At 36.1% G+C, this 26,826-nt stretch overlaps 1 protein-coding gene across 1 annotated transcript in view; it reads right to left on the bottom strand.

Moving 5' to 3' along the window:
• TRHDE (thyrotropin releasing hormone degrading enzyme) overlaps positions 1-26,826 on the bottom strand; it is a 209,677-nt gene that overhangs the window by 110,570 nt on the left and 72,281 nt on the right. Inside the window, exons 4-6 of the mRNA XM_038153062.1 lie at positions 19,323-19,477; positions 13,409-13,522; positions 1,994-2,131 (exon numbers count right to left, since the gene is read on the bottom strand). Of these exons, the coding sequence (XP_038008990.1) occupies positions 1,994-2,131; positions 13,409-13,522; positions 19,323-19,477 (407 nt within the window). The remainder of the gene's footprint in view (positions 1-1,993; positions 2,132-13,408; positions 13,523-19,322; positions 19,478-26,826) is intronic.

Here is a 26,826-nt window from a genome sequence, read left to right as displayed (position 1 = left end):
AAGGAAGGTACTGAAATGAACAGCGACAAAGTCAGGAAAGTTTCTTCCTATTAAACAATAGGCTTGAATGCTGTTAATTAAACTTTTATGTTTCCTATTATATAATTAAGCTTGTATCTTAAACCAGAAGGATAAACAGCTACAAAGAATAGCAGACAGAGAAATTACCAGACAGGAAATAAAAGACTTCATAGGTGAAAGAGTCGTTATTTTAATCTCCTCACCTATGAAGGAGTGTAATTAAATTCTGTTATTGCCATTCCCTATAGTAGTTTACCAGATCTGACAACTGGGTTCAAAATTTACAGAATCATGCCCTGATATGAACACATCCAATGTCCCCTAAGACTCAGGAGAATTGGCTGCCAGAGCATCTAAGTGGAGAAAGGCTGCTGTATCCACTGGGCATGGCCACTGCTACACTGTGAGGAACATTTACACAGATAGATACAAGACAAATTTTGTACTGTAATCTCCACCAAAAGCAGACTGATCCTATTAGCCTGCATAAAATAGCTATCAGTATACAGATGTGTCCTATTGTCCTATTTGTCATTTCAATGTAAATGAAAATTACTCTATGGTTGCAGTGTTCATAAAATTGTCATGTACTACAGTTAACTATAAGATAGTACTATTGCTGTATAAATTAGAAAAAATAATTAGATTGAAATATGAAGATACTCACGTGAGATAAGCCTCTGAACCTACCAAGGTCTAGCTATCACCAGAAAGCATATGATTGAAAGATTTAAACAATAGGAATATTCAGTATGCTAAAAGCTGCTGGCTGTTCCAGCTTAATTGACCTAGAGCAATATTTTCCAAGCTAGCTAGGGGATTTTTACAATGTTACCTGGGCTCTTGAGCAACTGCAGCATTTTAAAATCTTGTCCTAACTATTTTTTGTTTTTATATTCCATCATGGGTACCTATTACATGGTCACACCCCCACACACACACACACTCTCATTTGCCCATCCTCACAGGCATATGATCCTTTCATGGAAGAGGACCAAGATGAAGTTATTGCAGTCTAGGAATAGCTTATGACTACAAGAGAGGAAAACACCTCTTTTTCATCCCAGAATGACCACTGGATAAACAAGAGGTTCAGTCACCAAGTCAATTCTATACTGTTTTGCTACAGTCTGATGTTAGGCAGAAAATTATGCAGAAGAAAAGATTACTAGACGCAAAGGCCATAGTCAAAAGACTCTTGCGACTGAATCATCATCAGAGAGCTCCTGTACAGGAAGGCTGCAGGCAGCAGCCACTGTGTCACACAGCAAACACATTTAGCCATGATACCCAGTTTTATATGTCATAGCCTGTAGCGGAGAATTAGCAATATGGTATGGTGGGAAACACCAGCTTTCAGGCCATGTGCTAAAAGCAAGCCCAGTCATGTTATGGAGGAAGGGAAACCCTCTCACTCCTGCAGAGAAGTTGCGGAATCCAGAAACTGGCCAAAAGACTTTCAAATCATTGAAATGCAATTTAAAATTGATTGAATTTAATACATATTCCTTCACCACACCAGAAGGCAGTTTCTCCACTCACAGTGTTCAGCAATGACTTCAGAGTTTTCACTAGCTGACAGTAAAACTCTCATGCATAGAAAAAACTTCACATTTAAATTTAGCCCTTGTTAAGTTTTCTAGAGAGTTTCAATAGGACAAAAACTACATATCCTTTTGCTTTTTAAAGCATTTAACACAATTCAGACCCTGTCACAAAATAAATAGTAATAAAAAACCCTAAATCTTCTTAGTGAATTTTGACAGCCTCTCAAGTTTATTTATAACATTTACTAACACTTGATATGTTGAATGTAATTGGCTATAATCACTGCAGAATATTCCAAATGCATCCCACACAGATTAGTTTCCCATACGTAGTTCAACAATGGTATTTCTTTGACAGATGAAACATGATCTTCTTATAGCTACTGACATATCTGTATCATATAGATAAGCTTAGTTAGTCTCACCTTTTTATAGGCAATCCAGTCAAACACCCTGTCGATGTCTGAGGCTTGCTGCACTTCCTGGGATACTGGATGTGAACTGGCCAACCCATCAAGCAACATCACTTCATGTAGGACATCTGTCAGAAATCTCTGCTTTTCCTGAAATATATCATATGCAGAAGTATCACAGACAAATACATGTTTACAGAAATGCAAAAATGATGCACAGTTACCAGAGGCAGTTGGCTACTATTACAGTTGACTAAAAGCAGACCTTCTGCTTTGAATGCAAACCACAGTGACTTTCTACAATCTTGAACAGGTATTTGGAATAGACTCAGACTTCAGATCCTTTGCTGCAATGAAATTTGACTGAAATTAAAGAGCATTAAATGAATCAAAAATGCATCCATATGTGCAGACTGGAATTCTGATTATGACTATTCATACACACTTAAAAGGGCTGGGGAGAGAGGCAAATTGGCAAAATCTTCAATCACAAAAACAGATGTCCTTGAGCTCATTGCATATGCAAGTACAAAAAATTTCTGACAAAGATGGGTAAATACAATTACTACTTTTATTTAGTGAAGTTTAAGTTACTTGGCTCTAAGTGACATGTTCACTTAGCAGATAAGTGTGGGACAGGACAATGAAGAAAGCTCGCAGCAGTGTCACAGCAAATGCTCGCACTGTCTTTCATAACTTTAATATAGAAATCCTTCCTCCTCAAGAGCTTGAGCCACCTACAGACTTTGTAACTTCCATCTGAAGAAGACAATTACCATCTCTCTTCGCAAGTGGTAAAAGAGCTGCATGTAGTTAAATGACATAGTCAAAGTCACAGCTACATGAGAGGCAGGTACAAACCCAAACAACATCCAACACAAGCATTTGTTTGAATATCTTCTATAAATATGGATAGCAGAGGTATTTCAAAACTACTGCCTATTTACTCTGGCAGCAACACTAATGAAATGTTCACGTATACTCTATGCATTGTGCTGCAGTCATTTGTACAATACAACTAGATGGGGCTTTTTCAGCTGAGAAATGACATGCCCTTAAAACTCCTCATACTGCATTCATGTAGATGTCTTTTATCCAAAACACTTACTCAGGAAAGAAGAGCTTTATTTACTTGCTTTTTCAAGTCACAAATAAATGCAGAGTGAATTAAAAATTACATAAGGATTAAATAAGCTTTTTTGCCTGAAATATCTGAAACTTTAACTGAATTATAACAATTCCTGAATCAATGTCAACCTACTGCCATGGTATAAAGAAACTCTGGGGAATGCTGCATTTTTTTCAAAAGCAACCTTGATGTCATTAGGTAAAACACACACACAATTACATAATAAATTCTATGTTTAATTTCTTGGGTGGCAAGGTTTTGGTATCAATGTGTTACTTTAAATTATTTTTGTAAGACAGCAGAAAAGCTCTTCCAATGCTGATCTACCTAGAAATAAACCTTTATGTTAAAATACATTAGAGCACAAGAAATGTACCTTGAGCTGACTGCATATCCAGGCAATTAAAAACACAGGGTGCAGGAAAGCCAATTACCTACACACTCTTAGTGTTCTCATCTGGCTGCATGAGGTAAGGTTTGTAAAACAAAAAGTAATGTCTTTTTCATATAATTATTAATTTTCTCTGGCATAAGCAGTTAGTAACTGTCCTTTTTTAATGGGGAAAAAAAGTGTAGAGAAACAATTACAATGACAGTCCTACTCAGGGGGAAACTGCTGAGGTGTAAAAATTGTAGATATTTTGGTTACACTTCACTCACATTCTTTATCAATCAGTAACAAAGCCCCAGTTTCATCAAATGTATGATATGTAACACATACAGGTGTGAACACAAAGACCTGTCTCCAAATTCAGGTTTGGATTCCAAAATACAAACAGTTGTGTGACTGGACTGTTACTGTTTGGAATTAACTCATTAAAAGGATCTTGGATAATCACAAATTAATACCTTAAATACAGAACCAGAATCAAGAAAATCAGCACATGGCAAACATGAAGTGAAGCTGAAAGAAGAAAAGTAAGAAAAATATTAAAAGAACAGGCTACATTTCGGTTTTCTGTTTGTTTCTTAGGTTATGTCCTGAAGGACTAAAAAGGAGAACTTCAGATCCATGATCATTCATTTGAGTTACCATAGCTGAAAAAACTTCCTCAAAATTTACAGTGGACTGTCACACTAGCATATAAATGGAATACTTAGTATGCCTCCAAAAATGTAAACCTACAGTTTAGTCAGAATTAAGAAGGCTTTTGACCTATAAAGCTAAATTTCTTGAACTAAAACTATTTCCATAACATTCCCACCCTTTCCCTTTAGTATAAAGCCCCTGAGAGCAGACTGGAGAAGCAGACTCAAATATAATTCATGGGAGGCACAGACAGACTGCTGGTTGACAAGGGGCCTACACCTTGAAGAGGAAACAAGAAGCAGACGTGCAGAAAGAAACTAAAACTGCCTTAATTATGTTGACAAAACACTAGCTCAGCTCTTGAAGTCCTAATATCACATTAAGGGGAAAAGGTCAATATGTGTGACCAAACTGCTTATATGGATGGAAGAAGGGCTTCTATTCCCTAGTTATTTTACCCTGTGCATACAGTGGAATTGATCTGTTTTAACTGACACCTACAGGAGTAAAGAAACACTCATGACAGAAATGGTAAAGGAAATCAATCTTGGAATGTGTTTAATGAGACCAGCAAGCCAGCAACATGATAGGTGTCAGGTTTGCAGCTACACATTGAAACAATGACAAAATGCTGTTAAAGATGACCCTTCCCTGAGAGAGTTCAACTGCAAGAAAAAAGGCAAAGACTGTGATCCACCTGTGAGGAAAAGAAGGCTTCAGGTGAGTCTTGCAGCCTTGCTTGGAAAGTGTCAGTAGCCACATGCAAGTGTGATGCTAACATAGGGCCAGGGCTCTGAGCAGGAAGGGTATTGCAGCAGCACAAGGTGAGTCTGAAATAAGGACAGAGCTGCTTCCACACAAATTTGTGCATCACTTAAAAGACAAAGAGGAAGCTCCTCTACTCCGTGTCTTCCTACTGCACACTTGGAATCCAAACTCTCCATCTCCTCTCCTCAGAGCTTTCCTTGAACTGTGTATGGTCAAAGTCTGAGACACCAGACCTGTGTTGAAAATAAAACACATGACAATCATATCTAGTGGTTATCTTTCTTATTCCTTAGAATCCTTCCACGGGCAGGGACTGAAGTGCTGTTATCAGATGAACAAGTCTTTAAAATATCTTCATTTTCTGATTATTCCCAAACATCTGTGGTCACTAGATTCAAGTATTTGTCTCTTCATAGAAATGATTTCTTTCAATCTTCACTAGCAAGACCTTCTCGGCTTTGCACAAGATTTTCCTGAAATACTTGTCCTTTTCCTGTTCTGTCTCCTCCCTAGCCAACACTCAAATTCACCTTGTTCTTGGGATAAAGAGACATAGTGGCCACTCTTCATGTATAAATCTCCTGTACCTTCAAGAAGCATTTACCTCCAAGAAAAATGCATTGTGTGTAACAGGATAACAATGATGTTATGGAGAGAGGTTGCTGCTTGTGATTTTACAATATCATATTGAGGTATAATGTAAAAGCATGACAATAATGTAATACTGTAAGACAGTCACATAAAAATAATTTCTAAAAATTAATATGAAATACCAGGGAAAAGAACTAAAATGAAAGAAAAAAAAAAGGAATTAAAGAAGCACCATAATGAAAGCCCAAACTGATAATTAGTACGCAAAAGAGATCAAGGGCCTCAATATTAAAGGCATTGCCTTTGTTCTGGGACAGCCATTTGAACACTTTATGGACTGCGAAATCTACATGAATAAAGCTTAACATTGGTGTGCAAATCTGCAAATTACTTTCCTGACAAATTTTCTGAAAATATCATCTCCACAAGAGCTTTAGTAGACATCAAGAATACAAAGAAGATAAGTGATCTTTCATGCCTAAGAGAACAAGCATTTGCAAGACAAAAATATTTGGGTTTACAGGGAAAGTGCACCCTAGGGAATAAGAAATAGGGGCAAATTTTTAAAGCAACCAAAGAACACCAGCATATACACTACCAGCAGGTGAGTTCTAACAAAACATATTACAGGATGAAGCTTAAAAAAACAGAGGAATATAATCTATGAGGAAATCTAAGGTTTGGTAGAATACATTAAGGCCAGATAAGATCCACTGAGAGCCAAAATCAAGTTCTTTCTGTCTACATGCTTACAAATCCTAAGTTGTCATAGCACAGGAAGTCTCCTGAGTACTTGCAAACGACAGCAATGTTTCTTTCTTGCTTTCCAATAGTAATCTTTTGTAAATACCTGAAGTAATTGTAAAATACCTTTTTTTAGTTTATATCATTGATGTGTGCCTCAATTATGTGTATAATTTGCTGAAGGAGGCCTGCAACACATTCTATATTGATCACCTATGAACATGCCACAGTTCCATATCTACCTTCATAACCCTCTTTTCTGCATTTTCTGTCAAAGATCCTGCAAAATTTATTGAGATATTTTCACACTGACTGACAACAAGGCCAATTTCATTCTCCAAGATCATGTTTTGCCACCATGTATGTAGTAGCCTTCACTGAAATAGTCATGAAGCAAACAAATGAACAGAGGGTTTTCCTCATGCATTTGTCTTCAGAGCATTTTAAAATATTAGGCAACAAAGTGTGAAGCTTATCCTCTAATTCAAACACCAGAGAGGAAATCTGTAAAGGAAAATCACCTCAATTCAAGAAACAGTAAATAATACTTATATGAAAAGAGCCTTTATGATGTGGTTGGCATACTGAGTCAACTTCCAGCAACTACTGTCAGAGGCTACCATTCAGGAAAATACTTGTCAGGTATTGCACACCTAGATTGTGCTTCAACCTGAAAGTGATGAGATTCAGCAAGTTAAGTTCTGAAGGAAGCAAAGATATTCTGCAGACACACCAAAAATTACTTACCAGTTTATGCTTTAAGTAACTGCACACTGCCACAACTTTAAAATAAAATGGTAGCACATTCAGGATTGCTGAAAATTTGAGAAGTGGTCTGTCAAGTTAAGAATGCCCTCAAAAATACAACTAAACTTTTCTATTTAATTTCCCATACCAACCATACTTTCTGATGAAACGCATATTCTTGTTTCAGCAGGAAAACCCTGTAATGAGTCCTTGCTTTGAGGCAAAAAGTTGCAGCAAAGTTTCTACCTCATCTTTACTGAAGATAAAGCGTCTACTGATTCAAAATTATGTGAGATTCAGACAGCTGAGTGAAGTTTTTTTTTAAACTAAAGCTTCATCCAAACCCTGAACTCAGAAGGTTTGAACTCACATTACTCCAAAGCTCCCGTCATAATGTCATTTAAACTGCTGTCTCAAGATGAGCAGAAAATGACACAAAGCTAGAAGAGAGACTGACATTCTCCAAACCCATACATAATCTCTTGAATAAATGTTTCATCTAAATGTTCATATTCACTTACGTCTGATCTCTAACTATTAAGAGTTAACTACTTAAAGAACTCCCTATATTAATCTACTTTGCCAGAGCATTAAAAAAATGCAAACCTGTCTTTAGGAAGAAAACATGGAAATGGAAATTCTTTCCTTAGTTAGAAGCAAAATTTATTATAAAGATTTCTTATCTGGTATACCTAAAAAGGGCTAGTAATTAGGAATCAGAAGATCTTGCACCTTACCTTTACAATCTCTTTTTTTCCTGCCAAAGTCAATTATACATGAGATTCTAGTTAATTTTACACTGAAAGCTTCCCCTATAGTCAAGTAAAAACAAAAAATCATCCAAGGATTGCCTTCACTGAGCAGTTACTGGAGGAAAAACACTCCATGTGGTATTAATTAAAGGCTTACTTTACACCAGCATGGGGAGCCTTTAACCAAAAAAAGAAAAGATGAAAGTAGTTTTAAAAAACGAGAGGCTGAGTCTCTCCCCTTAATGCTGAGTCAGCATGATATTTATGTTGGTTTAGAAGGATCAAGCAGGCTAGAGCTCAGGTCTGAAATGCCAAAATATAATAATGAAATAAATCAAAAAGGTCCATATCTTAAGTCTACTTCAAAACTTGTAATGATTTTCTGGGTTTTCTATGAGTCAAACAATGCCTTAGAAATTTTTACTGATGGAGGCAAACCCATTAGGAAGCATGTGAGACAAAGCACATTAAAGATACGCACGTATCTAGTGGCTGAATTCACTCATTATTCCTACCAAGTCAATGAGAAAGACGGGCAACTAAGATCATTTATCTATTTCTTACCTATTATGATACAGACACATTGATACGCAACTTCATTATGACTTTCAACTGTCTGTAGTAATAGCAGGATTGTCCAGACTGTGGAAGCTAATAGTGTAAAGGAAGCACAGCTAACTTAAGGAAAGAGGAAAGATACCCTTCTATACAGATACAAAGTTTTTAATTTAATAAGAAAAATTATTTTAAAATTTCATTTTTAAGAAAAATTCTGGCAGATATGACCATCCTTAATTATAAAAGTAGTAAGCAAATAAGAAAGTAGGAAATCCTATTTCAAGGCATTAATGGATCACAAAGACAAAGGATTCAAAGCTATTGCTGGTGTGCTACACCTTGACTCAGCCACTGAAGTTGTCAGCAAAGCTAACTTTTATGTAATAAAGAAAAGGGAGAAGGCAGCTGGGCTCTGTGAAATGCTTTCTCAGCACCAAGCCAGGTACTGACTGCTAAAGTATTTGATGCTCATTTGATGGATGTAAGGGCAAATTACATGCCAGTAAATCCTGCTGTCATAGTCCTCAAAATCTACCCCAGTACCAGAGACATTCAAGGACAAACATGATGGCTCTTTCTACCAGAAAATATGGAGGGAAAAGATCAGCCAATAAATTCCTGGATCTGCAAGCCTCAGCTGAATTCCTTCCTTTAAAAAGCCACATGCAAAGGACTTCAGGATATGAGAGAAACAAGCCAAGAGGAAGGTGGAATATACAGCTGCAAACAGGCCTCTGAAAGGAGGAAGGTGAGCACAGTAGATGAGAAAAGACAGAGATCTGAAGTGGAAATTACCATCACAGAGTTTTCCGCTGTAATTTTCTCTGATTCTAAAACCAGCAAAGGCCCCTTCCACAGAGGTGAGATTACCTTGTATTGGTCATAAGATCTTACAGCTCAAGAACTCACATCCAGCTGCGGTTGCTTTTTGATGGCATGGAGACACAACCATATGGGAAGCCTCTAATACAGAAATCTCACCTTTTTCTAAGTCATGAAATAGCAACAGCCAGGAAATTCACATGCAGATGACTATTCTGAGCACACATGATCAAGTGAAATTCTCTGATCTCAGAGAAACAACTCACGAAGACAGCTTTCTTTTTAATATCATCCTGACAACACAGAAACAACTGTCTAAACTTCACAGACATTTAAGAATGAGATCTAGCAGTAGGAATTTGAGGCATTTGAGAATAAGAATTTCGAAAAACTCTTAATTTGGTGGACAGGCAAGGCAAGAGGCTGAAACGGGAAGAATGGTGAATTCCTTCCCATGGCAAATGTCTAATCACTGTAGAGCAGAGAGAGCTTTCCTGCAAAATTAAACATAGCTTCAACTTCACAAGGTAAAAGGTAATATGCAGGGACTTCTTTTTTTAGCTAATGGAAGGAAATTAGAAATTCTAGCTTTAATCTGAAGCGACTTAGCTTTGGAAAAGGATATTAAGACACTGGGATAATAATTAAGGATCTCAGCACAGAAACCTCATCTTCCTGTTTTAAAACCAGCAAAATTTCATTCCCTTCCTTGGGAAAGTTCTGATGTATTTTACATTAATTGCAAGGGATTACAGACACCTCCATCAGAATGCCTCTTCATTCACTTATTCACCCAAAATTTTAATCACAGAATAATCTGAGTTGGAAGGGACCCACAAGAACCATTGAGTCCAAGTCCTGGCTCTGGACAGGACCATCAGTAAGAGTCTTGGACACCGTGTGTCCAAGAGCACTGTCCAAACACTTCTTCAACTCAGACTGGCTTGGTGCTGTGACCACTTCCCTGGGGAGAGTGTTCCAGTGCCCAACCACCCTCTGGATGTAGAACTTTTCTTTAATAGCTAACCTCTACCTTCCTGATACAACTTCAGGCCATTCCCTTAGGGCATCACAGATCAGTGCCCCTCCTCTTCCCCTCATGAGGAAGCTGTAGATTGCCACGAGGTCCCTTCAGTCTGCTCTCCTGCGGGCTGAACAGACCAAGTGACCTCAGCTAGAGGATCCAGGACATAAGGATAGCAAGGGTTTAATAAAGACTGGATTTCCTTTTTCATTAAGATTATGCAAGCATGATGAAGTATGGCAGTAAATGCCTTCTGGACAACACAAGAAAATCCTGACATGTTGGAATGCTCAATAAAGTGTTGCAGCTCCATGGTAGTTGGCACTGTTATCCATTCATCTTTCCTACTGTAAAAGAGTCTATGAGACAATTAAAGAAAAACTGATAAAATGAAAAATGGCAGGGGTAAGAAATATTTAAGAAAGCTAAAGAACCTAGAGATGAAAGAAAAGCCAAGACATGGGTTTCAGACAAAAATCATACATCCCTGTTTTGTGCATAACTTGGTGCTTTTGGTTTAAGTAATATTGGTATGAACGTGCCTAAAAGACAGCTCTTCTCAAGAGGTTCAGCCATACCAAGACTGTGAATGCCAGATAAGATGGACACTGAAAAATGCTCAGCTCTGCTAAAAGAGAAGCATTTTCAGACAAATCATATCAAAACTTTAGTGTTTTATAAGCCTTAATGGTGAAAGCTTACAGGCCTGTTGCCTATAAATATCAACAACTTAGAGAGGAAGCTGCAGATAGATCCCATTTTTTCAGATGTATCCATTGCCCAAGTTGCATTTCCAGACAAAAATCCTTTTTCTGGAATGGACTACTAGTCTTCTGCTTCTACATTTATCCAAAAAAGAATGTGACAAAAAGTCTTTAGTAAGCTAAAAATAAGCTGATTTGACATTTTAATCCATGGGCGTCTTGAGCAAACCTTCAAGGTTAACATTTCAAAACTACAAGGGAAAGAAGTTAGCTATCTAACTTTCCCAATTCTTTAGAAATAAAGAGGATTTTAGTTTATCACTATTTTCCTGACACAAAGAGCTGTGGTAACATACATCATACTTTTTTTTAATTTATAATTCAGAGTTATGAATTACTACTGACAAAACACCAAACAGAATGCTGGAATATTGCACTGTTTGGCCATCGTGACAGAAAATAAGGTTTGTAGTTCTAGTTTTTGCAACTTGTACTTCATCCTTCTCTTCTGAAAAACATTAAGTTGCTTGGAACAGTTTCTCTTTTTATACGTGATCACTTTCATTTTTTCAAGTTTACAAAAATCAGTCATTATGTTTAAACAGAAAATGCACTTTATAATAACAAAATTTTCAGCAAGCCAAATTTCAGTAACTGTAACTTTTGCTTCCTCTTCCTACAATCTGTGTAATCAACATGCTGAAACACGACACTAGTGATTCCTACTCTAGTAGTCTGCCAAAGAACGAAGTATGCTTAAGCCATTATGAGTTTCATCTCATTCTGTCATCATTCAAATATGTCAATATGATCATTTTTATATCAAAGGCCAAAGATATCCAAAGCCTTATGAACAATGAACATCTCTTTTTTTTATTTAAGGAAAAACTTGACAGATTATTACTTTTTCAGGCACAGCAATATTACTGTAGTTAATTCTAATTTATGCAGCACATTTCTCATCTCCCAGTTTAACTGCCATTCCCTGTTCAATCCTGCTTGTATTCTGCTAAAATGCCAAGATTTCACATGATGGGCATGTTATTTGCATAACAGTGAACATTATATTCATTCCACAGAAATTTCAAGCAAATATACTATATTCCAAATGACTTCTTAAGCATAGTTATTCTGAATTTGTTAGACTGATTATGGGAAGAACAAATGACTGATGATTTGAAGATAAAATTCAGTGTATAAATGTTGTCATCTATGACACTTCACTATGCTAAAATCACAAAGGCCTGCCAGATTTCATTGCATTCATAATTAGAATCATTACATTGTAATTCAGGTTGTGTTCTTTATAAAGATGAATAGAATGAGTTTTAATATAACCAAACCCAGGGAAACCCAACAAGCCTACCTATGCAAGACAGTTGTCAGTTCAAATAAAGGTTTGTTTTCCTTTTCATAATGCAATTATAAACCAAAATTGACACCTGAAAGAAAAAATTAAAATACTACAAAGAATTCAAATTTCACAAGAAGCATAACTAACTCAAGAGTAACCTGTATAAAACTATTTTTTTAAAAATTAGCTTTAACTCATAATTATATCATCTTCATTTTATGGTGCCAAAAGTTAATGGGATAAGTATGCTCAAGAAAGAACATAGAAATGGAAAAAAATATTCAGACGTTAGTTTTTAAGAGCTTAAGCAAAACATCCAAGCCCCAACAAATCTCTGTCAGACAATCATGACCTATAATAAATATTTTGCCACATAATCAAAGACATATAAGCACAAAAGGTTAGCAAACATAAGCATGCCTACAAAGGATAATAAAATCTCTATAGAAGCCTTCAACATGGTCTCATGTATGATTTCCTTGTACTGAGGTCTCCTCTCTCTTATTTTTCTTATAAATATAATATAGCTAGACTACAGCAATTCATATAAAATGGGATCTGTCTAGCTATAATATGACATAACAGAAGAACTGCAAAATAATGTCCCAGCATGGATTTCCCAGTTCCCTCAGAGAGCTCCTGTACTTGTACACTGGTTGAAAAAGTATGTCCCACTGTGTACGGCTAGAAACCATACCAAAACATAAATTCTCAAATTATGTAACCCATGTTAATTTAGCACTTACTCCACATGTCCAAACAATACCAGGAAGATTAAAAGAATGTATTTAGGGAGAGGAGAACAGAAGAAAAAATATGCTCAGTTTTATAGAATGTTTTAGCCAAACATTTCTTTCCAATTTGTCTTGTGGATAAAATTCAGTGTTCTCAATGTTTTAAAAAACAGTCCATGTTAAATCATAACTGCTTTAATCAAAAATATTTCTAAGCAGGGAGACAGTAGCTATTTTAATGCTGGGTTACGATAGACACGACATTATTTCTTTTACAATAAATTGCAGTTACACTTTTGCAATGCTGTCAAATTATTTCACACCTAGTGATTTTTCTTCATTCAACATCTGATACTTGCATGCATCATTTGGTACTTTTCATCAGTCCCTGTCTATAACAGAAGAAGGAGTCTAACAGCAGAGCAACTTTTCTGTGGAGTCTCCGTATTAACAAAATAGAACTGACTTACCATGTTCCACCCTGGGTAGAGGTAGTCTGTCCCAATAAACTCAAAATAGTGAGCAAAACCTTCTTTCAACCACACATCCTCCCACCACACTGGAGTCACAAGGTCACCAAACCACTGGAAAAACAAAAAGTTCACACGAACAACTTTAACAACCTTTAGGAAACCATGTTTGCATATATTTCACCTAGACAAACACATTCTCCACTCATATTAATAAAACAGTAGTATTTACCACACACTGAAATTCACTAACTGTATTTTTCCTGTGCTAATTAATTCAACATTAGAGGATGCACAAGTTAATGAAGTAAAACATTAAAAAAGAACAAGCAAGGCAAAAGAAGCATTGAGGATAGTATTCACAGTGTCAACTTTAGTTCTCTGAAGTCGATGCTCACCTAGGTTTAACAGACTAACATACACATTGGACAGAAAAAGGCTTCTAACTCAAATAATCTGATCAACTACATGGAAATTTCATTAGGCATAATGAGAATAATAAAAAACATAAAACATATATATGAGAATGGGAACAGATTCTCCACCCCAGACCTAAATGTCAGCATTTCTTTCTCCCTACTCTATGCCCACTAAGATCTGCAATACTACTGATGCTCCTCTCCTTGGCAGGTTTCTTAAAGAAAGCAGCTTTACACAACAATGCCAGCTCTCTGTAGGTAGGACTCAGAAGCCTAAAAGCAGGTAGCTGATGCCATTTAGAGAAGATACTAGGGTATGTGAGATACCCACAAAGGCCCAGGAAATTTCATACATGACTCAAAGGACATGTGCATCCTTCACAAACAGCAACCAGAAGCAGAGGTGAAATGGCACAGCCCACCTGTGTATGTTCAAAGGAACCCTACCTGAGCTGCTGCCTTTCCCATTTCCTCCAGATGATCCTTCAACATTCCCACCGATTTCAATCTAATTTATCAAGGACAGAAATCTCAAGGATAACTAAACTCCATAAACTCCACAAGTAAATAAAGATCATCAGCTGAAAAGAGGAGAAGGGCCTGAGCTAAGGGCAAGGCAAGAACACAACCATTAAATACTATGCTCACAGAGTATACCTCAACAGACACAAATCTCAAAGTACAAATCTCGTGTAGGTGTCAGAGGGATTTTACACAGAGCTGGGAGGATCATTGGAAGACAGATGAAGACTGGAATTCATAGGAAACCAGATGTCATATATTCATCTGCTGATGGATGACCCTGTTTAAATGATTATTTAAATGATTTAAATGCTTGTAATGTGTAACCTGAATAATATTACACCAGTGGTAAGAACAGAAACATCGACAGTATTATGAAAACTTATTTCATACTCTCTGTAGTGTCTCTTCTGCCAAAAAAATACCAAAACTTTAAGTAACATTATCTTCCAGTTTTTTCTTAATATTTATAAAAATTAGTTTCATGTGTAAGCAAGCTCTAAAAATACAGAGAGAGAGCAGCAAGTATTCTAGAGAGAAAGACTCAGGTCAGAGCAGAGGAACTGATGCTGAACTGTAATGAGAGTGAGGAAAGAGTGAAAGCAGAGATGGCCCATAAGCAGTTTGATTTCATGACAGCTGGCTTGTTTGAAGGCTTTGTCTGGGACCTGAAGGAAAGATGTCACTTGTGAGCATGTCTTTGTGGAGTGAGAATGACAGCACAGAAGGATCAATGCTGCAATGAGGATCCGTAGTGATGTAAACACTAGAGCTTCAAAGAACAGACTAGCAAGCAAAGACCAGACTAGCTGGAAGATTACCAGACAGCCACATAAGGTTCAGCAAACAGAATTCAAATGAAAACAATGAAGAAAAACATGGCAATGAATGTCACTGAAGATCATCTTAAGAATTTAGAGAGAAAAGATGAGGTTGCTTAAACTTAATGCACACTCAGTATGCATAATATAGTTGAAGGCTATCAATAAATTTACTTTCTACAAGGCCACTAAACATAGATCCTGATCATAAAAAAATTTAACTGAAAAGACAAAGAAATGCTGGAAATATATTCATATAGCTTATGTATTTTCAGAATTTAAAACAATAAAATGAATATAACTTTCATACACCAAGACATATGGAAGCTAAATTCATACTAGAGTAGGTTGCTTAAATGATTTCTAATGACTAAACGTAACAGCATAGCATTTATTTCCTGAATTACAGGAGTACTACTGAACAAATATGAAACCAGTGGTACAACTGTCATTTTAAACTATGACTAGCCAGAGAGATTTTTAGAAAATAAAGGTTGTAAAGTTCATAATACCTCATCCGGTAACTTGAACTAATAACATTAATTTATGGTGCTACAAAAGTGAATTTCTTCTACTCTTTTGTGAGTTTTCTGGGTTAATTTGTTAATGATACAATTAAAATTATTCATTTAATTATCCACCTAAAGGAAGAATTGTTTTAAAGGCATTAAACCAGTATGTGATATCAATATGACAATGTAGGGAATTTGCTTAACTACTTTTGAACAGCATCAGAGGGAGTTATGGATGTCAGAGACAGAGCAGTACCCAGAGGCTGTAAGCAAGAAAGCCAAATTTTCCAGCAGAAAGGTACTATTATCTTCCTAGGTGTTACATGTCTCAAAGGAAAACTGTAATTAAAGCATTTAATTTCTTTAAGTAATTATTTATTTATTTGTGTATTTGACTATAGGCTCTATCTGCCAGGAGTGAAGACCATCACTTCATTTTGAAATGTATTGATCACATAAATTTCTCTTCTCCCTCAGGTATTATGTTCAACCTGATATGCAGAAAGTTAATTTACAGATACACCAAAAGGGTACTCTTTTCTATATATTTTTTTTTTACAGATTATTTAAAAAAATGATGATTTAAAAGTTTTTAATTTTCTTTCTGTAACTTCTTCATGCTTCTCTAACTCAATCTGTCACACCAAGTTTTGTCCTCAGGTGGGAAAACTATCCCAAAAAATCATGATGCATAAATTCAAATGACTCTTTCTTCAAAGGCTATAGATGGAACTGATCCATGATATGCAAATAAAACTGATTACTACCTTAAAATAATTATTTTAATAAATTATGGTAATTATTTCAAGCTATCTAATTAAGCTGGTAGAAATACATGTGTTTTGACCAACTCATGTTTTGGAGCCCGGAGGACAAGATTTTATGCCAAAATACTCATATGATCAATTTTCTTTTTAACTAAACAAGCAAATATTCTGAAAGAACACTCAAGCTGAAATATCAAAAAATAGCGCCCTACAAAACTATTGAACCAAAACTACTGAATTAATTTTAATGCATCTCTCCCTAAATGTGCACCTAAAATACCTGGTCAAACATGAAAGCTGTGAAGAAACTGGACACGAAATCCTTTCTTACACACTTTTTACTTGTATTTTAGCAACCACTGAATTTTTCCTTTTGCAGCACTGACTCTCATTTTCTATCTGTCCTGAGCATTGTACCCAAGCATTAATACAGAGCAGGTTTGGTAATTACAGTTTTTAAAAAGTCAAATCTAAAGGAAATAATCTGGATTTTTAATATTAATCTGATTTCCCTAATCTTGGAAACATTAGCAAAGAAATTGTTATGCTACTCTGAGTAACAGGGCTCTCATACAGATCAGTTTACTACATGCTCAGATATGTTCCATAAATCTTGAAATCATGGGTTTAAAGTCAGGGAAACTGGACAATGACACAATTCTAAAAAAAAAAAAACAAAAAAACACACATATTTTAGAAGAATTTAATTTCCCCTTCCCCAATTAAAAAACCTTAATAAATATTTTAAAAAAATCTGGCGATGTGGATTCCAGTTTTGCTTGCACCAGAGAGAATTTGGTTAATTTTTGTTATTCTATGTGTAAAAATGAGTGAAGGGGAAGAATATTTATGTGTCACCACAGGCTAACAGGTGATATGATGCACAGCCAAAGACAATGAAAAATGCAGAGAATAAATAACAATTAAACAGCAGAGGCAAGAGATCCTGGGCCCAACCTGGTCTCAGTTCAGTACATTTTCAGCTAAGATAGTATTGTTTACATCTCCTTGAGGGGCTTCTGAGTACAGTAAGATAAAGACAGAAAAAAGGGCTAAATACAGACAATGTGATGGAGGTGCTAGACAGTGTTTTTTATGTTATATTTTTTGAGTGTTTCTCCCCTTAAACTTTACTTGCAGGTGAATAATTCATATTCTGTGTGACTCAATTCTGCATCCAAAAAATAGAAAAAATGCTCCTTTACCTTCCAATTTTTTCTATCTTGTCTAGCTATCCACTGAAGTAGCTGAGCAAATACCTAATCTGCATGGTACTGAAACAGAAACAGCAGCAACAGGAATAGAGGAAGCTGCTTTTAACTAAGCAAACAGCACTGGGAGTAACATCAACACGGACATCAAGTAAACCTCCTCATCTGCAATTTTATGGTCACTTAAATGCACTTCATGATCATATTTCTACCTTAAAATAAATTCAGCTATAGTTTTTTGCCCACTTCATGATTCTCTAAAATTCCCAGAACAATGTAAAAAAGCTTCAGTGTCTATAAGAATCAAATAAACAAACTTGGCCAGTTACTGATGTGATAATTGCCCATTTCTGAAGTACAAAATGCTCTGGAAGCAGAGGAAATTACCAAAGCAGTGCAAAGAATAAATGGAAGTAATGAAACTACTTCCAAAAAACCAAGACTCAAGCTGAACACTTGGAAAAAGTTACTTACTATCAGATTTAATCAAAAGGGAAGCCATGTAACCCTGTAATCAGAAGCACAGAACCTGGCACTACAAACACATCACATGGAAAAATCTAATACCCACAGGAGCTGGGACTTGATGACCTAATGTATGTTTTCCACAAATGGTTCCCAAGGCACTGTAATTTTTCTAGCTGAACTGTGTACTACTCTATTGCACTGCACAGTGAAGAGCTTATAGCAAAATCAGATGATAGTATCAAGATCAAACCAGGAGTAACTTTCAATAAAAATTTCATGTTTTAGTTGAGGACTTCATATTCATTGACCGATTTAATGTGAAATACAAACATGAACCAAACATTATTTTCAGGTTCATCTCCCAAAATGCCATTTCAATGGCTTCCTTTTACATGGTACTTTTTATTTGCAGAAAGTGTTAAGATTTTGCATTGCCTTTACAGAATACTGTGTAAATTCACAGATGTAAGCCATGGTGATTACACAGTAGGATTTCATTCATTTTAACCTGAAGGCTACGATTATGCCTCTTATGAGTGTAAGAAAGTGTTTCCTGCCCCTGTAGCAAATTTCTTCAATAACATTTGCATTCAATTCAATATTACTAACACTGGTAATGTGTTTAGCTTGAGATAAGAAGATGGGGAAAACATAAAATAAATTGTAATATGGGTTTATTATTTTAAGTTTTCTTATTGACACAATAGTTTTGTACACATAAAGACTCGCTTATCCAACGTTGGTGAACAGAGAGGGTCAATACCAAACTGGGAAAAAAACTGAGGGGAAAAAGAAAACGGATATATGTATATACAACAGAAGAGAAAGACTACTACCAAATTGACTTCAGCCAAATCATTTTTTGACATGAACATGAAACTTAGCATGAATCTGCTATCAACAAATTTATTCCATATACCAGTAACAAATCAACTGACACACAAACAGACAAAATATACTGTTACAGAAGACAGGGAAGCTGTTCATTGCTACCAATTTTCTCTTCTATCCCCATTTTGAGTCTTCACAGTTTCTATATTGGAGGGATGTGTCTTACAGACCTCCATGTTACGTGGATTCCAGCTACAACAGAAATCACAACCATCCATATGTACAATACAAATTCATTTTCAATTCTGAAAAGGAGCACATGGTTTCTGATATTAAGATCAAATATGTGAACACCTTTAATACCTGATGACATAGCTCATGTACAATGACCATGGTGACATCCAGTAAGTATAAAATAGAAGAAATGCTTGGATCTAGCAGTATCCTTTGCTCCACGAAAACACTCAGTCCCCAGTTTTCCATAGCAGCATATGGATGCTTAGGCACAGCCAACAGATCTAGAAACAGAAAAGATATATGTTAACTCCTTGTGGGAGCTACTATGCTGAAGAGCTATTGTAAGAAGGACCACAAATCATCACTAAAAGCATTTTAAATAATATACATGAGGAAAAAAAAGCTCTCTAGCAATATTTCTTAGGAAACATTAATAAAATATTCTTTTTTATCTTATGCCACTATCTGCTCACAAATGATAACCATGTTATTGATGTAATACAGAACTTAGTATTTATAACTAAGCTTTTTATACAGAATCCAGCTTATTTACAACACCTTGTTGATTCACTTCAGGGTTTGATACTGCTTCAAATGTTTACTATACCATATCAACACAGTAACACAGACTCTCACTACAAGTATTTTATCTTTTCATTAAAGCAACTCCTTTATGAACATCTTACACATCAAACTGCATGTAATGACTGACATTTAGGGGTGCACTGAAGAAATATTGTTTCATAACATCAAGAAAAATGGCAAACTGCTCAGAATCCCCAGCTCTTACTGAAAAAGCATCTTCCAGTGGGCACTGTTGCTAGCATGCATCCTCTGGGACCAAGACTGCTGACAGCCACCTCTCAGCCCTGCTAGCTGGAACAATGGAACCATATGCAACTTAAGGAACTTTACTTCAGTTTTGTATTTGTTAAGTAAGAAAATATTAGGAACAAGATGGGACAGTCCTTCATCGAGTAAAAAAAAAGCACCAAGGAATCTGTCCCAGTGGCATGAGGTTGAACAACTCAATACTACAATATATGTCTTAGAAAAATCTTACTGCAGAAGATTGAAAAGGAACTAAATTGGCTATCAGTCTGGACAGAAATGTAAAATTACAGTAAATTTCCATCGGTTCAATATAGCTTCATAAACAATCCAATACACAATTCTGCTTCATGGCAAAAAATTTCTGAAAGAGCCCAGAAACAACTCGTCTGTCTATTTGAAGCCCAGTACAACCCTTGTGCAAATCAGACAGCATTCTGGAAGCTACAGTGTGACATCAGCATGGTGCTCCCTCCAGTCAAACTAATTAGCCTGACTTCTCAATTAATTAGCCTGGCTGCCACACTCTTCTCTCATTTGCCTCTACTACTTCTACTTCCAAAGCTAGTTCATTGGCAGTTATCACAAGTCTGTCTAGGTGGTCCTTCACTGGGTGGCTTTCTAACATGAACAAGAGAAATTCTGACCTAATTATTCTAAATAATACTATAAATTGTATTACAGCACTGACACTTCTCCTAGGTTTGTCTGTTTTGGTTTGCGGCTGCGTGCGCTGGAATTGGCTTGGAGAAAAAACAGACTGCAGAAGCCCTGCTCCAAGATTCAAAGGAAGTTGCTACTGAAATATGGGAAATGAGAATTTCGGTATATTCTGGCATTCCTAAAAAGGGCTTGCTTCAAGAAGCATAAAAATACCAGCCTCCTAGTGAATTTAAGGCAAGTCTAGCAGCTACTTCCAAATACATGCAGAAAATATCCAAATCACAGAGACACACTTCAAATGCTAAAGAATAAATATTTTACAGAAAAGCAAGTTAAAAAAAGAAGCCTAAGTAAAAAAAAATAAGGAAAAATCCAAAATATGGTGTTCAAAATTAGGCATGTGAGTAAATTCAAAACTACACGCTCTCCTTTTCTTCTTCAGTTGAAGCTTGAACTGCACGACTTTTTTAGAATAACTGCAATTTTTTATAAATGACATGCAAAAGGCAAAGCTCCTGTCTGCTATACAAAGAAGGAATAGGGACGGGGTGGGAAAAAAAAAAAAAGACACAAATATTACCAGGTGGAATCACTGAAGCTAATGGCAAGTTTTCATTAACATTAAACAGGGATCTCTCCCATTCTCAACTCTGTAAAGAAAGCCATAACTTCTCTTACACCAATTAAACTTTCCTCCGAAAGGTGTCTTCAGAAGATGAATACTTTTCTTATTTACCCCAATTAAGTTTCCCTTCAGCACTTTCCTTCAAACACAGAACAGAACAAGCACAAAAGCAAAACCAGGTCCCTATTTTTCACTGGTCCTTTCATCTCTTTATTCTCCTTTGGGTTCATTTGTAGTTTTTGGTCTTTCTTTCCAGCCAAAATGGAAACATTTTGTCAGTGTCATCGAGTAATAAACTGGAATAACTCTTGTGGAACTGGGAAACAACAGTGAGGTCTCATACTAAACACATTTATAGGCTAATTACAGACCGTCTTTCACTATTTGTGTCACTGTTATTGCTTTTCTGGTTTGGACTGATACTTTACAGCACTGACACACCAACAAAACCTTCCAATCTGATGGACAGATAACTGCCTTGCAGGAAGGCAGCCACAGAGGGATATTTTAAATCACTTTCATCTAACACAGCCCCATTTCTCTGCAAGCCTGAAAAGTCCTTTCACGTACCGGCTACTGCTGAAAGGCCTTTTCTGAAGAGAGAAAACAAAACATATTAGATAACCCTGTCAGTTTCCAGAATGGTAATCCCTGCAGGTGACATGAGCACACCAATAATGTTGAGTGAATATGAGCACACTACCATTTCCTAGTACAGGGACTGATACACTACACTTTAATGCCGAAGACACTTTCTTAATCTCCACTGACTGACAGAATGGTCTCTGAAAATACTTATCATCACAAAATCTTTTGTTTCTTGTTGTCCACATCTAAATTCTGAATACCCAAGTCTCAATGTTAATTTTTCAGTGGCTGGTCTTTGATACCTTCAAAAATTTCTACTACCTTTAAATAAAATTCCAAACACGTCTAGTTTTGTGGTAAAAGACACAATAATCTATATCTTTCTCTGGGGAGTAATAAACGCTTGATTTCAGAGGAACAATGTGTGATGTTCAAGTCTCAACATGAGAATTTGTATTTCCTTGTTTATCACACCATTAGAGCCCTGAGCAAGGTATCCTGTGATTCTGGAGGTGACATCTGTTAAGGTTTTAGTGTCATTTTTAAGGAGTAAGGTACAAAGGGAGGAGTGATAATGCACATTTTGATGGAAATATCATTCACACATATTACTGCATGAAAGTGTTCTGCACTAACCGCAAAATGGGAACTACTGAATATCTAACAGCTTGTGTACATGCTGCATCCAGTCACTCTGCACACTATTTAATTAAATTCTTTGTAAAGCACTTGTGAATGTTTGATTATGTGGATATTGCTGGGGAAATAGAAATGTGTGCTATTGCTTGCAGAGAATAATATCCTCATGCGTCATAAAACTGTTACTTGAGATTTCCTGATACAGCAGTGCAGAGTCCCATGTAGTGCCGGAATAATAAAGGGTTTCTACCTCCTGGCCTTCACAGAGACTAAATTCATGACCAACAAGTAAAAATTACACGTCTAAAATAAAATCACAAGATGAAAGTGTGTTGGAGCTTCACACCAACATGCTATACTGGTACAATTATTTTAATAGAAGGACAGCATTTGGATTAGATTAATAGATTTAATAGATTTTTTAAAATCTATTTCTGTGTGACTTTCATGAAAAAGAAATTAAGTTACAAAAATTGTACGTAGCTCAACAGCTTGTTTTATTTCCAAACATTTAATTAAGGCATCATAACTATGTGAGCTTACATCAAAATAAAATCCTCTGACATTATCAGCAAGTTATCATAATACTGCAAAATAGAAATTAGCAATTTCACACCTATGTTGGCCACAAAGAAAATACACATTTGATGGGTTTTCTTAATCTATAAACTTAGTATCTGTGCAATTTTCACAAATGATACTGTTTTTCAATCTTTGCCACTCAGTCATGGTACCTTCTAGGTTCTGTTAAAAACCAATATATTCCCCAAAGCTTTAAATGACAGCAAGGTTAGAACAGAAAAGGATTAAAGGCAAAAAGATCCAGCTCTCTCATGCAGAGTGCCATGGATCTGTGGGGCCCCTTTACCATCCTACTCTCTTGCAAACATCAAAGCATCTTCTTCATCACGGTAATTCTACTACATTTAACCACCCCCATTTGAAGCTGGACAAGGATATTGCACACCTGCACACATCCTCGCTATACATATAAATAGGAGTGCATGAATAAACACCAACAGACATCTACATTTGCTAACATTATGCACTGCAATCTTAATTGTTTTAGCTGCTGGTTGTAATGTAACCAAGGGCTAGATACTCCAGAACATATGACAGTATTAAATTTCTAATACTCACGATGGAAGTTAAAAAGCACTAACGGGGGGGGGGGGGGGGGGGGGGGGGGCGGGCGAACTAGATATAAGAATTATTTCTGCACATTTTCTGTAAGAATATAGGAGAGCTCTCCCAAATAAATATCTGAGACACTTGAAACACTGCAAGTTGTAAATGAGAACAGAGTGAGAGACAAGAATTTTCTGTCAAGCATCTTAACACATATATTTTCCTTAATAAACCCCAGAGGCATGCAGGGATAAACTGTTCACTCCATGTTTTTTCCTTATAATCCCTACTTTTATTACAAAAAATGACACTACAAAAATAATTTGAATTTATCTATGTGCCTCTCACAATGGTATTTTCATTCTTGTCTTCAGAAACTTTCTTCAGGATATTGGTGCAGGTATCTTGCTCCCGGGATTTCCACTTTTTTGACAGCAAATTCAACAAGTCAAGAGGAAGCGTGGACTAGTATCAGTTTATTTAAGTCATGCCATAAGTATGTTTTTTGCCCTTTCCTAGTACTGCATAATGCAATCAATAGCTTTATTAAATCTCTCTAAAAGCCTTGTGCAATTTTCTAAATGAATGCTACTGTACCAATAGGAAAAAAAAAAAAAGAACTGTTTACCAGAAGGGTGTATATTTCTGCCATTCAGATTCCTTAATCAAAGAAATTTGTTTTACTAAGTAGAAGATGCTTTTCTGTAGCACAATACCATTTCATGATTTACAGAGATTTTAAGGAACAAGCCAAATACAAAAAGTGACAGATCTCATTAAAAAACATGAAGTCAAACAGTAGTTATTGTAAGAAATATTCAAATTTTCTACTGGTAAAGAACTACTGATAATGGTACTTATAAGAAATATCCAAATTAGCTTCTGATTTTTTTTCTGCACTGTTTGATTAGTATATGTCAAAGAAGTTTGTTCTGGAAAACCAAGTGACTTCATTATATACTTTCATCCCCTTAAAATATGTGGGGGAGGGAGGAGGCAGGCAGGGGAATGATACAATGGGATGACACACCAAAAAAGCCAAATATCCCAGGGTTGGTAAAAGCTCTCTCAAGCCCATGTTTACCTTGAGACACTTTGAAACACCCTATTTTCAGAAAATACTAAGTGCATGTTTCCTGAAAACTAAATCAATTCAGTATTTCCCTTTTGGCAGTTAGGACCTAAATACCCTAAATTAGCTGTCTTTAAACTTAATAGTATTGCTCTGTCTTATCCCAGTACACGTTAAGTATTCAAATGCACAGAAGCCACAAAAAACCTGGATGACACCCCCACAGGAAACCTTGGATGAATGTTCCTGTTCAGCCAAACGCTTATTCTGGCACCCATCAGTTTTTATCTCCAGGATTATACCACCACCACCCTTCTGTAAGCTTGACACTTAACAACCCATGCGGACGCTGGCCTGCAGAGTTAATGCAAAGGTCTAAAACTGTTTGCTGTTATTCTGGTCAAATCAAATAGCTTGTTGCAGACCCTGAGGAGAAATCACTACCACACAGCAGTTTATTGCTGGGGTTTTTATTGCTTCTTATTGCTGTACAAAGTATTACTTAACATTGACTGATATAAACAATGGATAGATTCTCAAGAGTATTTGATATGTATAGCAGATGTTTAATGCAATGTGAATATTAAAGGATCCAAGAGGGAAAAAAAATGTGGGAGAGAAAGCTTGGGAGGGTAAAGAGAGAGAATATGCAGAAACACAGAAAGAAAAACTGATAGGTTTTCAACCAACTGAGCCTTGACACTGGGTGATAGCTAGTTTATAGTTTAAGAAAATAAAATAGAAAGCTGTTTATTTTATTTGACACGCATATCATTAAATTTCTTTCAATTTTGATATCCCCAGTCCATAGATCATTGCTTTGTTATTTCAAAGTATATCAAATGATTCAATGTTAAAATGAAAAATGAATGCAATTGCCCATTGAGGATGAATTGTGCATCATCTAGGTTGTATCGATCTGCACAGGAGCAATGCCTTTCTTTTAAAATAATACCTGGACAGATCATTATGAACTTCTGCTCAGTATTAAACAAGGAAAAAAATCTTCCACAAAGTTTCTTTATAAATATAAACTTTTTTTCTCAGTTTCAGACTTATGGGAATTCGAACAGGGAGCTGTATGGCTCAAACCAGGACACAGGCTGAAATTAGCTCAGGTTGCTGTTACTCCAGGTAACAGGGGTAGTATTGCATATGCATCCTCTACAGGATATAAACAACAGACAAACAGAGAAAATACATTCCAACTCTCAACACCAAAATATCCAGAGAGAGGAAAAAACAAGAAATATTTTTGTTGCCTTCATAAATACTGTTTCTAACATAAATACTAAGAGCACTGACACGATGGAAAATTGCCAACAGCCATTTTCCTACCACCAGAGTTAATAGAGCATGAGGATTCTATGGTGGAAAACAACACGACACTGATTACTGAGCACTATCAGTATGAATGCTGCTGCAAAGAAAATAATCAAGTGCCACTGCCATATTCCTTCTCTTTGGTGCAAAATCAAGGTGCAGGTACACAGAAAACTCCAGAACTCCATTCTACTTAAGAGTAGTAATGAGATTTTATTTTTCATCTGGCACACATTAAACTGATTTGCACCATAGTAATAAAGAGATGAATGTCTGCATATGTACAACACTCTATATACCAAGATTTACCTCTTTTAGGTTTGCTTTAAAGTGAGATCACATTCACAGGTGATGGACACAGTTTAATAGGGAAAGTAGAAATAGGAATTTTGCAAAAACAGGCAGTTACTTAGCATTAGCAGTATCTTACATTTCACCTGGAGATAAAATTACAACGTACCTAATCATATTCACTACATCTGAAGGCAATGTTTTTGTGAGGAATGTATCTATTTGTTTTCTGTTCCAGAGTAAGATGAAGAAATGCAAATAGACTGAGCTGGATAGCTCCTGAGATACTGGTTTTAGATATTGCTGTGTATCCTAAGTCCCAGAATAGAGTTTATCTTACATTCTTATGCAAATCCTTTCGATATAGTAGATCAGGATAAAACTTTACTATGTCAACACTAAAAATAGTAATCCATTCACCACTTTATTACATTATTTTAATAAAAGAATTAGTATCTTTCTATGACATA

Source organism: Motacilla alba, chromosome 1A, assembly GCF_015832195.1.
Source record: "Motacilla alba alba isolate MOTALB_02 chromosome 1A, Motacilla_alba_V1.0_pri, whole genome shotgun sequence".
Lineage (NCBI taxonomy): Eukaryota > Metazoa > Chordata > Aves > Passeriformes > Motacillidae > Motacilla > Motacilla alba.
Note: the sequence above shows the minus strand (reverse complement) of the source record. Positions and strands in the feature narration are given on the sequence as shown.